This window comes from Morone saxatilis, unplaced genomic scaffold, assembly GCF_004916995.1.
Source record: "Morone saxatilis isolate NCDOM2014 unplaced genomic scaffold, NCSU_SB_2.0 Contig3, whole genome shotgun sequence".
Lineage (NCBI taxonomy): Eukaryota > Metazoa > Chordata > Actinopteri > Moronidae > Morone > Morone saxatilis.
The window spans coordinates 21,633,309-21,646,067 of NW_023339873.1; the positions used below are offsets into that span (position 1 = coordinate 21,633,309).

A 12,759-nucleotide genomic window follows, 5' to 3' on the forward strand; every position below is an offset into this window, starting at 1 on the left:
ACTGATTTCTGACTGGAGGGGGCTTTAAACCATCTAAACCAGCCCCCTGTGCACAGGGCGGCACCAAGGCTGTTAAAACATCCCCCCTGTGTCTGGTCGTCATGCTAAAAGGAAACATATTAGATGACATGAAAAACTCCCTTTTTATATTGAGGGGCTTTCCGTCATTTACAAGTTATTATCTCAGAGTGAATCTTTTACCTCCTATTATCTTTTGGGATTTGTTAATCCAAGACATGCTGAAAGGTGTCCTTTGTAACCTCTTTGTTTGTTAACACAGATTTTGAAGGCCATCATGCTGTTTCCCACCATTGAGCACATGGCTCAGACTCCTCAGGGGAAGGTCATGACCCCTTTGCTGTGTCACATGCGTTATGTGGCCTACCTGCCTCTCTTCCTGCTCTCTCTGCTGCCCGAGGGACTCAAAGCCAGCCTGATCAAACTGGTGTTCGGTGGCATTCACTCTCTGGACCACACTGTGCTCCAGCCTACTGTAGGTCTGCTCAATGGAGACTGCGCAGGTTGGTTGTGCTTTGTTCTTTTCTCCTGTGGTGCTTATAATGTTCTTTTTCTTGAGAAGGTGTATGCAGTATTGAATCAGCTCTATTAAAGCCAGGCTAGGGCAATGTTACCGTGCTAGCTATAACCTTTTATTTCCACACAGCTTGGATTCAGAAAACAGTAGGGATGCACAATAATTATCAGTACAATGATCAGCCGATAATGGGAAATTTATATTATTATGAATTATCTGGATAATTAAATTATTGGGCCGTAATGATAAGCTGTTGCTATGGTCAAAATCTCCTGATCGAGTTGATTTGAACAATTTTGGCTCAGCCCTTTAAAATAAAACCCTAGGCTTATATTTAATTCAGATTTCTTCCCCCATTGTAAACGTCCTTGTGGCTTTGGTTACATTTGGGTACATTTGTTCTTTCGCAAATTGCGTAAGCTCAGTAAATCCAGCAGAACACATAATCAATTTCTGTTAATGTCTCCTCCTATTATTATTTGTTTTTAGCACTGTAGAAAACACAAAAGAACAAATGTGGTAAATCATATTTATAGGTGATTTGAAATTAAACAGATACATCCTAGAGTGTCTATCACATCATTTGCAGTGTCAAACTTTTTATGATTGAGTAAGAGGATGCATGTACATTAGTATGCAGTATTGACTCTAATGCAGACATCTTCAGTAACCAGGCAGCTGCTGCAGTGATCAAAGCAGCATTTAAACCAACAGATTAAATATTCCAAAGTGTTTTGTCACAAATAGGATTTGACTTTTTATTTACTCTTGAAAAGATATTTTTCAGATATTTCAAATATTTCTAGAATGTCTGAAATAAAGCAATAGTGTGATTTTGTTTCTCTTTGTAGCCAATGCAATGTACATGGGGGGTCAGGAAATGAGGAAAGTTCTGGAAAGAGACAATGTAACCATTAACAAGAATCTTGAAAAGGTAAGAAAAGGCCTGCCTGTAATCTGCACTGTGACATTTCTCTGTGCTTAAAGCTGCATAAACTCTCAGTCTAAGTCTAATTCCAATACAGACTTTGGGACACTGAGACTCAACTATCAACTATCTTCAGGCCACTACCTCAAAGCTTCTTTCCATCTTCCTCGCCTCTAAATTGGTTGTTTTCGTTCAGGCCCGGTGGATTTTTCCATTAGGAGCACTAGGAGGACCCAGAGGAACCAGATTGTTTCACAGATTATCTGTCTCATGTACTACTGTCAGGATGTGAAAGTTTCAGTGAATATGACAAAAAGTTGTTTTTATAAAAATGACCTACTGCAGCTTTAATAGCTACAAGTCAGTATCTGATAACAGAGAAAACACATGAGACATAAAGACAAAATGTTTGCTTTCTTTTAGCTGTTACTGTGTATTCAATCTTGTGTGTTCCCATTTTCAGCTTATATTTTACTATGGAGCTACAGACCACTGGTGCCCTGTTCAGTATTATCAAGACATCAAACGGGACTTCCCACATGGAGATGTAAGACTGTGTGAGAACGGATTCCGCCACGCCTTCGTCCTGGATGCAGGAAGAGATGTTGCCAAAATGGTGGTGGAATGGATCAATGGAGATCTGAGGACATGAGTTCTTCTCTTCCTGTCTACTCTTACATCTACTGTCTGACATGAACACTGATGATGAACAAGGCAGCCGGGGTTTTTTAATTAGCAGAAGTCAATTAAGAGTGAATATAATGCCGTACTTTGGTTCATAATAAGCACAATAAAAACCTAAATGTTACATGACAACTTATATAAAGTGGTTTTACCCATGTATAAGAAATTATACAAAATTGAGTCAGGCTAAAACAGATATTTTATGATTCTTAACAGTGTATGTATTATATTGTATAGATTCAGCCATTCGTCTCCAAAGATGAAATAGCATATCTAATGCTATTACCTGGCAGGTGTGATTATTTAACTTCTTTTATGTTGCCATTTTGCACTTATGCCAATTTTACTTTACATTCTTTTTCACATATACAGCAGTAAATCATGCATTCCCGTGTATGGTTTGAACAGCATAGGCAGTGTAGCAATTCATCTTACCTGCTTTTTATTTTTCATCTATTGTCAGAGCTGCCTGTGAGTGTAATGGAGTCGGATAGAGAGTTTAAACCTGGTGGAAACTGTCGGCATCCAAGCAAGCAGAGCAAGTGATGCTTATGTATGGTTCACAAAGCAAGACTCAAGAAATGATTAAGCTAATATCATTCCAAACTGGTTACTAGTGGACATGATAATGATCCTATAATAATGACCTTTAATGATTCACTGTACTAACTTTGTAAACACTTTGTTACTCCTTTGCAGATATTGTTACAACTAGTCTGCTGAACGAGTTATGACGAGGTTTAATAAATGAAAGACTTGATTGTGACCTGTAGGTGGCCTTCTTAAATGTGATGTAAATATTTTCCAAGTCAGAGTTTTCTCTATACCACAAAATATTCAATAATATAATAATGATAAACTTTATTTTTATAGCACCTTTAAAGCCCATTTAAAAGGTGCTTTACAATGAAATAGTACATTTAATAGGAAACATTTAAAACAAAAAGAGTAGAATGAACTTAAATGTCATAAAACAAATGAAATCAACATTAGCCCTTTTTAAAAAGTGGGTTTTTCATGACTTTCATGATTTTAATCATGACTAAATAAACAACAGATAAACATTCTGAGAACAACAACCCGCTGTAATACTGACACCGGCACCTGAGAGTACCTTTAACATGATCTCACTTTCGTAGAGCTCTGCATTAATTGAACATTTAGTTCAAACATGATCTGTGTGTTTTCATGTTTTGTTTGTTAACAATTTAACAACAATTTAAATATTTAATTAGTTGAATTAAAGATGAACATTTTCATGTTTCCTACTTTTTGCCAGTGTCAGTTTTTAATCCTTGACAATGAACATTTCTGAATTTGTATTTTATTTTCAACACAGGGGTTGATTTAATAGTTGTTAGTCAGAACCAGTGCACAAAAGATTAAAGTAATTCAACTGTTGACCCGGGATGTCAGAGGGGCAGGGCGGAAAAAAATGTAAAAGTGATTAAGTGCCTCCTAGGGTGCCTTACATGCTAGAAAATTAGTTTGGCGAAACTACTAAACCACACACACAGTTACTAAAACAAATGTTTATTCAAATTCTATAAAGACATACAAAAATATGACTATATGTTGAGTATATAAGTTAAGATTTACAAAATATTTTAAGATAAATATGACCTTTATAAGTGTAAAATATGATGCATTACACTGCCTTGACTCATGCATGGAAATGTTTCTATCTGAGGATAGTGACAAAGCAGCTCTGCTTTGAGGTATAAAATTAAGTGCTACTCTGTCAGCTGCACAAATCAATATTCTGTATTAACAATGTATAAAATGACTGTAATGTGAAACAAACAAATATTATCACACAGTTTCCTTAGGCTTTTTAGCTTTTTAAACTTTGCTAACTTCACCCCCATGACTGACTGACACCAAACACCAGACAAAATATTCTGGTGAAGAAATTTGAACATTAAGTAGCAAAAGTGCCTTTACTTTTCTCAAGAGTTGTTATAGACCAAACAGCTGAGAGGAGAGTCAATATTGGACACAAGTATGATGCCAACTTGATGTTCTGTCTGGGACAGTCAACTGCAGGATAACATGTTCACCAACCGTATGAGCTTATAATATGCCAGATGTTGTCTTTTCAGCTTGTTCTGCTGTTCCCAATTTGACAGTATAAAGTAATATAAAAAAATAAAAGGTTGCAGTGCGTAAGGCTGTGTTAAGCTGTGGTGGGGAGTACAAGGTATGATGGGGGGAAGAAAAAGGAGTGGCCCTGCAGTGAAAAGTTGAAAAACATTCCACTTTTTAGAAACGCAACCTGATGTCATGCTGCAGTGGCAGAGAGAGCAGTGGTGGTCAAGTAAACTAGAGAGTGAATGAAGAGAGGGAGCTGGGGAAGCAAGAAAGCCAGTTAATCAAAGAAATAAAATGATAGTGCCAACACCTGATTTGGTATAATTTGATCTTAGTTCAGTCAAAGTAAGGGTAAGAGTAGTCAATTATTAAATGAATGTTGAAAGGACATTCACATGTGTTTGTTCAACCGGCGTTCTCTGTGCTACCGGCATCCACAGCTCTCCACCACCATGTCCTCATACTGCTTATAGACCACATTGTTTCCCGAGTCAATGTAGAGGATGCTGATGGGACTGAGCTTGGAGGGGACGCAGCAGCTAGGCGGACTGATATCTGGGTCCATGGAGTTCAAAAGAGTCTGGATGACGGCGTGGTTGGTGGGCTCCAGGTGGGAGCGCAGGGGGAAGCCACAAACCCCATCGCAGTGGTGCGCCTCGTAATCCAGTGGGGCAATGATCCAGTCGTCCCAGCCCAGACCTTTAAAGTTCACATGGAGGGGTTTACGGCTGCAGCGGGTCCTCCTGTGTCCAGTTTTCCCTCCGGTACCTCCCCCTGTCCCACCAAATGAGCGTTTGGACAAGGCTCTTTGGCGATGCCTCCGGTGCATCTTTTCATCTTTTGGAATAGGTTTGAGAGGCTTAAAGAGATGAAATCCACCTCCCTCATTCTTCATCTTCTCCATCATCTCTTTGAACAGATTGTCGTTGGGGCCAGCGTGCGAGAAAGCCACCAGCAAAGCTCTCTCCTGTGGCAGCCGAGCATGGCGACCCAGCCCCAGGAGCAGCGGGTCAGCCGCCTCATGGGTCAGCTCAGACAGGGCCAGGAGGTGGAAGCAGGCCTGCGTTGGTTCTGTGGGATTCCTCTGACGAGCCTTCATGCTGGACCAGACATCAAACACCTCCCATCTGGGCAGACCGCCATCCAGAACCTCTACAGTTCTGGAGTCCAGGAGCTGTCGATCAGACGTGCCCTCGGGAGAGCAAGAGTACAGACGGATGTTGTAAAGGTTTCCTCCGGTTGTTAGGACAGACAGGAGGTCTACCACAGGCTTCCTCAGGATTCTGAGCTCCGCCTCCACCAGCTCATCCATCCTGGGCAGGCTGGACAGGTCAAAGATGTAACGCTGACCGCTCTCCCAAGATGGAAGATCTGTTGATGAAGAGGGAAGTACAGAGATCAGGGCCATACAGATTTTAGAATTAAATTTTTCCCCAAAGACACCCCAAAAATCTATAAATTATATTTCTTTTTTTATTTATTCATTGATTTGATCAATCTGATGGTCTGAATCTCATTTTGAAACCATGCAACCCCTCCATTGTGACTTTTTTGTCAGTAGTGCTGGGCAGTATGACCAACAATTTGTATCACAGTATTTTTTAAGATTCTGGCGGTTTCATGGTATATAACGTTATTTTTATTTGTGTATTTAATTTGTAAGTTTGTTTGTAATTATTTGTAAGTATACAGAAACAAATGAGTTATAGCAGTTGTTTCAGCTCTTCATCAGTATGGTGGAATATGAAAATATCATATATCATATCATATGGGGAATTAAAACCGGTATACTGGTTCAGGGCTATAATATCATTAGTTTTGCCAAAACTGTAGCATGTATTTAATGTGGTAATTCTGCAATTTATTGATATTATTTAAAAAAAAATGTATGTACTAAAACATTATCAAAATGTATAATAAGACATGAAAATTAACAAATCTTTGCAACACCCGCTTTGGGAACCCGTGGCTTCTGTATTTTCAGAGCTATATTAGAGTCTGCATTTGACTTTTTCAGACCATCTGATAACTTGTGTCCACAGTGTGCCAACCTATCTAATGTAACGGATATTACTGTTTGTCAGTGTTGGAAATAGCCACAATCAGAAGGAACAGTCTGGTCCTAAATGCTCACTTCACGTTTATACTGCACCCACATGCATTTGCAGATGTTTATGTGATATTTACCTTAAACACAGGATGCTTAGCCAACTCCCCACATACACAGGGGAACCACTGTTTGGTTTTGTTCTGTTTTACTTTTTATTTTTTGTACATAAAAAAACTTTTCATTGGATCTATAATCTTTGTTGTGTGTTAATAATGAATACACTCTATAGTTTATAGAGTAATTTATTTTTTTGTATTGTTTGAATATTGTTTTATGTCTAGAAAATAAAATAATTCAAATCAAATTTGTGATTTTTAAATGAAAAAAATATATATTCTAGCTGTAATTATTAACAATATAACTTTCTTAGCATTACTCCACCTTTACTCACATCAATTATTAGAGAAACAAAACCAGCAGCTTCCTTTTAAAATCGAAAACAAAGATTGAAGAAAAGAATTTCAGTTGTCCTCGAACCTTTTCCCTGGTCCACAAAACTTGTCACCGTGTTTGCAAACCCCGCACCGCGTGAAACGTTCATGTCTCTGCGCTGAAGTTTGGACAGTGTTCGGTATAGAAACACCATGTAGTCGTGGAGAACCACCGTGTCGTTCACCGGCCGGTCTCTCCTCCCCAAGCTGGGGTCGGTGCGCCGCAGAGAGCCGGAGCGCAGGGCTCCGGTCCGGGTCCACTCCATCCCCACACAGAGAGCCACCCAGAGCAGGGACAGCACAGCCCGATCCATCTGATGAGGACAGCTGGAGGGAAATAAAGAGGATGGAGAGACAGAAAACCCCCTCGACTCTTTATTCGTTGGATGACATCACCCTTTCATCTCATTTACTTCTTCTGTACCTGTGCAGGTGTGCGCGTGTGCAGGTGTGCGCGTGTGCGGGTGCACAGCGCCCCCCGCCAGAGAGACACATTGTAGTGGGAGTCAGACTGTGTGGTCCTCTGTCACTTTCATCCCAATAATACTCATTTAGGAGTTGAATAGAAATTAACATTCCAATGCAATTTAGCCCACAGGGCAACTACTTCACAGGTTTCCACGGAAAGAAATGAAGAAAAAGAAAGAAAAGAAAAAAGCTCGTCATCATTATTATAATGGATGGAGCTGTGAGTCAGCAGAATGCTGCGCGGAGAAGTTGCGCGTAATTACGCAGGAAAACTGTATGAAAAAATGTATAAATGTTCCTTTCACTGTGCTCTCAAGCTTTTAAACTACACATACCACAAAAAGAACAACGGACCAGTTATACAGTTATTGTTCTTATTACAACATGTGTTCACACTGTAAAGCCAGATAAGTTCATTTAACTCAAAACATTGCTTAGTAAAAAGTAAAACTAACTCAATTTAGTATTTTTATTTGTATTGTCAAATACCTAGTCAAAATGACTAAGTAAGAATGTTTTTTAACTTTCCAAAAAAAAATAAAAAAAAATTCAACAATTTTAAACGTTAAAATAACTTACTTACTTACTTACTACGGAGCCCCTAAAGGGACATGGGAACAAAAGCACAGGCAGTTGTGCTTCCTTTGTGTATGCCTCTAGGCTCATTAACTGCGGTCAAGCCAGCCCTTATTAGAGTGGCTATTGTCCGGCTTTAGGCCGACAGTCCGGCCTCCTTTTGAGAAAATAACAAAAAAGGTCCACCTTCTTGACACGATTACCTTGTTAGTTTAATAGTGTAATTGGCTAAAAATGTGTGTCAAATAAGTAACTTCATTGGTTACATTTTCGCGTGCGACCCATCAACACATGGCTAATTTAAAATATTAAAATGAGCCATGTGTTGATTCGCCACAACACGCGCTCAGGCTGTCAATCAAACTCTCAGCTACAGAGAACGTAACGTTAGCTCACGTCGGTTGTTGGTTGGTCAAATATATGAAAATATGCAATGTGGAGGTTTAAATATGGACTTTTATAATTGAATTTCTCCTAATTGGTGCAGTAAAAATGCTTGATATTAGTTGTGCGTGTAGTCTTCTATGTGTAGAAGTCAAATATACCATCCATAGCCAGGAATTATTGAGCAAATTGTTTTTACAGTAGGTCAAATATATGAAAATGTGCTATCTGGAGGTATAAATATTGGACTTTTATAGTTGAATTTCTCCAAATTGGTGCAGTAAAAATGCTTGATATTAAGTACACTTGTAGCCTTATGTGTGTAGAAGGCAAATATACCATCCATAGCCAGGAATTATTGAGCAAAGTGTTTTTACAGTAGGTCAAATATATGAAAATATGCAATCTGGAGGTATAAATATGGACTTTTATAGTTGAATTTCTCCAAATTGGTGCAGTAAAAATGCTTGATATTAAGTGTGTGTGTAGTCTTCTATGTGTAGAAGGAAAATATACCATCCATAGCCAGGAATTATTGAGCACTTTAATACAACATATTTTATTTTAAATGTAGTTTCGAATTATAGCTTTACTGTTTTCTAATACCTTTATTTTGAAAACCGGAAGTGAATACGCTGTTTCTCCCGCATTTACCATAATGCTGAGAATACTTGTACACTCGAAATTTAAGTGCGGCTGATTTGACCACGGAGATCGGAGTCACGGCTAGCTTGACCGCAGTGTGTCCTCCCGCGATAAACAGCCTCTAACCCTAACCCTAACCCTCACAGTCTAAACTGGAAGCTTGGAAGTTGAATATTACATTTCCACTGGGTCTTATTTTGAGAGTAAAACTGTATAAATTCAGAGACTCTTAAAATCAAGTCAACTCCAGATGCACCAAATGTGATTTGATTTGATTTGATTCATCTTATTGTCATTGTAAGTACAGTTCCAAACAACGAAATGCAGTTAGCATCAACCAGAAGTGCAAACTAGTAAAGTGCAAAGTATTTTACAAATATACAGAAATATGTAAAGAAAAGTAACAATAACATCATAGATATATGAATGAATAATTAACATTATGAACAGTATTTACAGAATAGATATAAAATGTTCTTCTCCATCCAAATCTGCTCGTACTGTTTAGCAAAGGTAACGTCCAAAACACTATATAAGGTTATAAAAGATGGTGTGCCGTGTGCAAATATTCAGGCCACCAAAAAGGTGATAGAAAATACAAGTGATATATATATATATATATATATATAATAGAAAAATATCAATAGAAAAATGGAGCAATAGTGTTTCTTTAGAAAACTAATTTAATAATCCAACCATTATAATTACTCTAAAACATAATCTGATCTGACTATATTTTATCTATGCTTTTTTAAACAAAATTAGAACAAATAATGGATACAAACAAAAATAAGAGAAGATTTGTTCATATATTGCTGTTTGCATGAGCCCAAATATTGCTGTCCCACACATTGTACGGGATTGGAAAAAAAATAACATACACGTATCAGCACAGATCTTAACTAAAAAACCGGAAGGCTGAAACAATAAGCTAATATAGTAATAATGTCCCAATTCTTGAGGTGGTGCCAACTCTACAAGTATAGTGAGTCGGTATTACGATTTATTGCAATTTGTGTTTGCTTTTTCAACAAAAAAGAATCATACACTTCTAGAGACTGTATATCATGAGTCATATTTACAAAAAACAATGCAGCGGTGTGTTATGCATATTCATTCTTGATTCATTCAGATTTGAAGAAATTCCTTGAAATTCTTTTCCTTGAGGTATTGCATTAACGAGAATGGACACACAGACAATCTGAAAACCTAATGCCTCCATCTTCGGCTGTCGCCAGCACAGAGGCATGAAAAGTAATGCGAGACATATTGATTCACTGATCATCACAATACACAGTTTATTGTTCTGGCTTCAGCATAATTCCAGCTCTTTGGAGACGCATGGATCCAGTTTGCAGAGAGCAGTAATCAGGGCTGAGCTGGATATATTTCCCTTTCTTCGCACCATGTCAATCAGGTCTCGTGCCTTTTCTGTTCCGACTTTTGTTCTGACTGACTGCATTTCATGATCGGTTATAATGACACGTTCAAAAAGTTCATCCAGAAGCTGGTGCAGAACTGGTTCAGAGACTCTGTTTATAAAATTTGTGCGGACTGAGCGGAGCCTCTCCTCTGCTGGGACATTGCTCTGTAGAGCTCCTCTTCTTGGACCTGGAAGATAACCAGGGAAAAGAGTTTTGTTTAAAAACCAACAATCACCTAAACAGAGATCTCTTAGAAATTAGTTTTATTGTTTGTGTTTAATGTTTTTGCCTGTTCCAGCAGATAAATCTGCTCTGTAACACTTATCCAGTGTTGTCCTTTGCATATTTTTTGGTCCCATGATGGGAACCAAGATAGGAATCTCTTTATGTATTTATATATAGATGGAGAACTTGTTTCCTTACAGCCAGTCAAATCTGGCATGAAGCCCTAGTGTGAGAGTTTGATCATTGATAGCACACTGAGCCAGACAGCAGCTACACAACACAAAGGCCACAGACTCTGAACAAGAGTCTCTTCCCTCAAGGAAGATGTGGTGATCTTTTGCCGTTAACGCAAATTCAACCTATGAATTCTGCGCAATCTTACAATTTTGTCCGAAAACTGCACAAAACTTAGAACCATACGTCCCCAAACAACTAGCAACTGTAATTCATTAGAATTTTAATGAATTGAAATCCCACTAAAAACACGCTGTCTGCCTATGACAGGCTACGGTGCAAGTGTGGTTACTTTTTCTCCATCTCTTAAGAGCCACACATACATCTGCACATTGTGTTCTATTCATTATGTTGTAGTCTATAACTGGGATCTAAGCTCTGACAGGTAGAGTGCTGCTGCAGGAGGGTGAAGCCTTTACCTGTCTGTTTCTGTCCTGGATTTGTCCAGACTTTCAGCTCTTGGTCCTGGGCCGTCAGAGTCACTCTGTCTTGGTCCACTGTCACGCTAACATATGTTGCTTTATACTTTGAGCAACAAGATGCACACTGAAAACAGACAGTAACGCGTCATTTTCAGACCTGTTGTAAATATGTCATCCTAATTGTGTTTTCAACATGCACACTAAATTGTGATCATGATAATTTATAAGCTTTAGAGAAGTGTCTTGACTCACCTCAGGCTGCGTTGTAAAGCCCTGGGTTTCACAGAGGGCACTGTTACTTGGACCGAGGCTCTGATGACAATCGGAAGAGATCCTGATGTGCTCAGCCTCTCCTTGTTGGGTGGGACCTGTGAGGTCGATCCTGTAGGGGTAAACACAAAAAAGTTATGGATCAAATTTCAAAGCATTGGTGGTGAAAGCAAAATAATCTGTCCACACACTATCAAATTCTCTATTTTCCTCTGAGACTTTTCCTTTTTTGGATTTGGAATCCATCGCGAGCCTAAATGGCCAGACTCCAAACCTAGTCCCCACCCGCTATGAGGTTTGCAAAAATATAGAAGTTTAGTCAGCAACTTCCTGGTCACACATATCGCATACATTAAACATCAAAATAAAATTCAAGGCCTGTTTTTATATTTCTTATTTTTGACTTTAGCATTAAAAAAAAGGTATGAAAAAATAATTGTTTTTTGTGCTGAATTCATAAATTAATAACAGAAAACACATTTTGTTCCATTTTTGAATTTTGAATAAAGGACATGATTTTACAACAGTGGAAATAAAGATGAAATGTACTGGCAGCTTCCATATGTTGTTACTGGGTTTGCATAGTGATGGTATTAATTAAATAGTATGGGATTATAGTGTCCAGGAAGCATGTATTAGGCTATGTATTAGTACCTACAAACTGCACGGTACACTGTGTTTCTTTACTGTCTAATAAGGAACATATTATTTCGAATATTATTTCTTGTAAGAGTAAAGCTGGAACTCAAGTGATACATCATTGAAGTAATACATTAATCTTCCTGTGTTTAGTACAATTCTGCTGAAACCAGCGTGGATCCTCTACTGACCTCAATATCTCCAGTCTACAGTGTGGACTGTTCACAAGATCCCTCAGCAGCTTCACTTCTGAATCCTGCATCTTGTTTCCACTCAGCTCCAGCACTCTCAGATGGGAAGGGTTGGACTTCAGAGCTGAGGCCAGAGAAGAACAGCTGATCTCTGACAAACTGCAGTGCCTCAATCTGAATAAAGAATAAATGATGAAGATAAAAATTTATAATCCAATCAGATGTGTTCAGGTTTTAAATGTGTAGATCAACATTACTATGTCCTAATCAATGAGCTTTTCTCTAAAATGAGTAGAGTGACTTTGTCATTGTGTTATTCATACACCTATTCATGTCAGCAGTCCAGTCTGTAATTAGAGAAATTTAAACAGCTGCATGAGGAAATGTTCTTAATTATCTAATAAATAAAAATTTAGCTTATATGTGACTCAGATCCGATATTTTCATGTGTGAACAACACAAATCACATGGAATCTGATATGGGCCACATTTTAGAAATAAT

At 38.3% G+C, this 12,759-nt stretch overlaps 3 protein-coding genes across 3 annotated transcripts; 1 reads left to right on the forward strand and 2 right to left on the reverse strand.

Moving 5' to 3' along the window:
• Window positions 1–280: 280 nt before the first annotated feature.
• Window positions 281–2,913, forward strand: ldah (lipid droplet associated hydrolase; the record flags this gene model as incomplete). The annotated part of the gene is given in 3 exon segments (XM_035674666.1): window positions 281–521; window positions 1,387–1,469; window positions 1,927–2,913. Coding segments are annotated over 3 exon segments (513 nt in total), but the record flags the coding sequence as incomplete, so codon positions are not given.
• A 1,674-nt stretch (window positions 2,914–4,587) lies between these two features.
• gdf7 (growth differentiation factor 7) lies at window positions 4,588–7,093 on the reverse strand. Its single transcript, XM_035674477.1, has 2 exons — window positions 6,826–7,093; window positions 4,588–5,609 (listed from the first exon to the last, which is right to left on the reverse strand). Exons 1-2 carry the CDS (start codon window positions 7,091–7,093, stop codon window positions 4,663–4,665), a joined length of 1,215 nt encoding a protein of 404 aa, XP_035530370.1. The 3' UTR covers window positions 4,588–4,662.
• A 1,241-nt stretch (window positions 7,094–8,334) lies between these two features.
• LOC118337516 lies at window positions 8,335–12,446 on the reverse strand. The gene is made up of 4 exons (XM_035674599.1): window positions 12,258–12,446; window positions 11,410–11,539; window positions 11,155–11,281; window positions 8,335–10,463 (listed from the first exon to the last, which is right to left on the reverse strand). Exons 1-4 carry the CDS (start codon window positions 12,326–12,328, stop codon window positions 10,165–10,167), a joined length of 627 nt encoding a protein of 208 aa, XP_035530492.1. The 5' UTR covers window positions 12,329–12,446; the 3' UTR covers window positions 8,335–10,164.
• Between the last annotated feature and the right edge of the window lie 313 nt (window positions 12,447–12,759).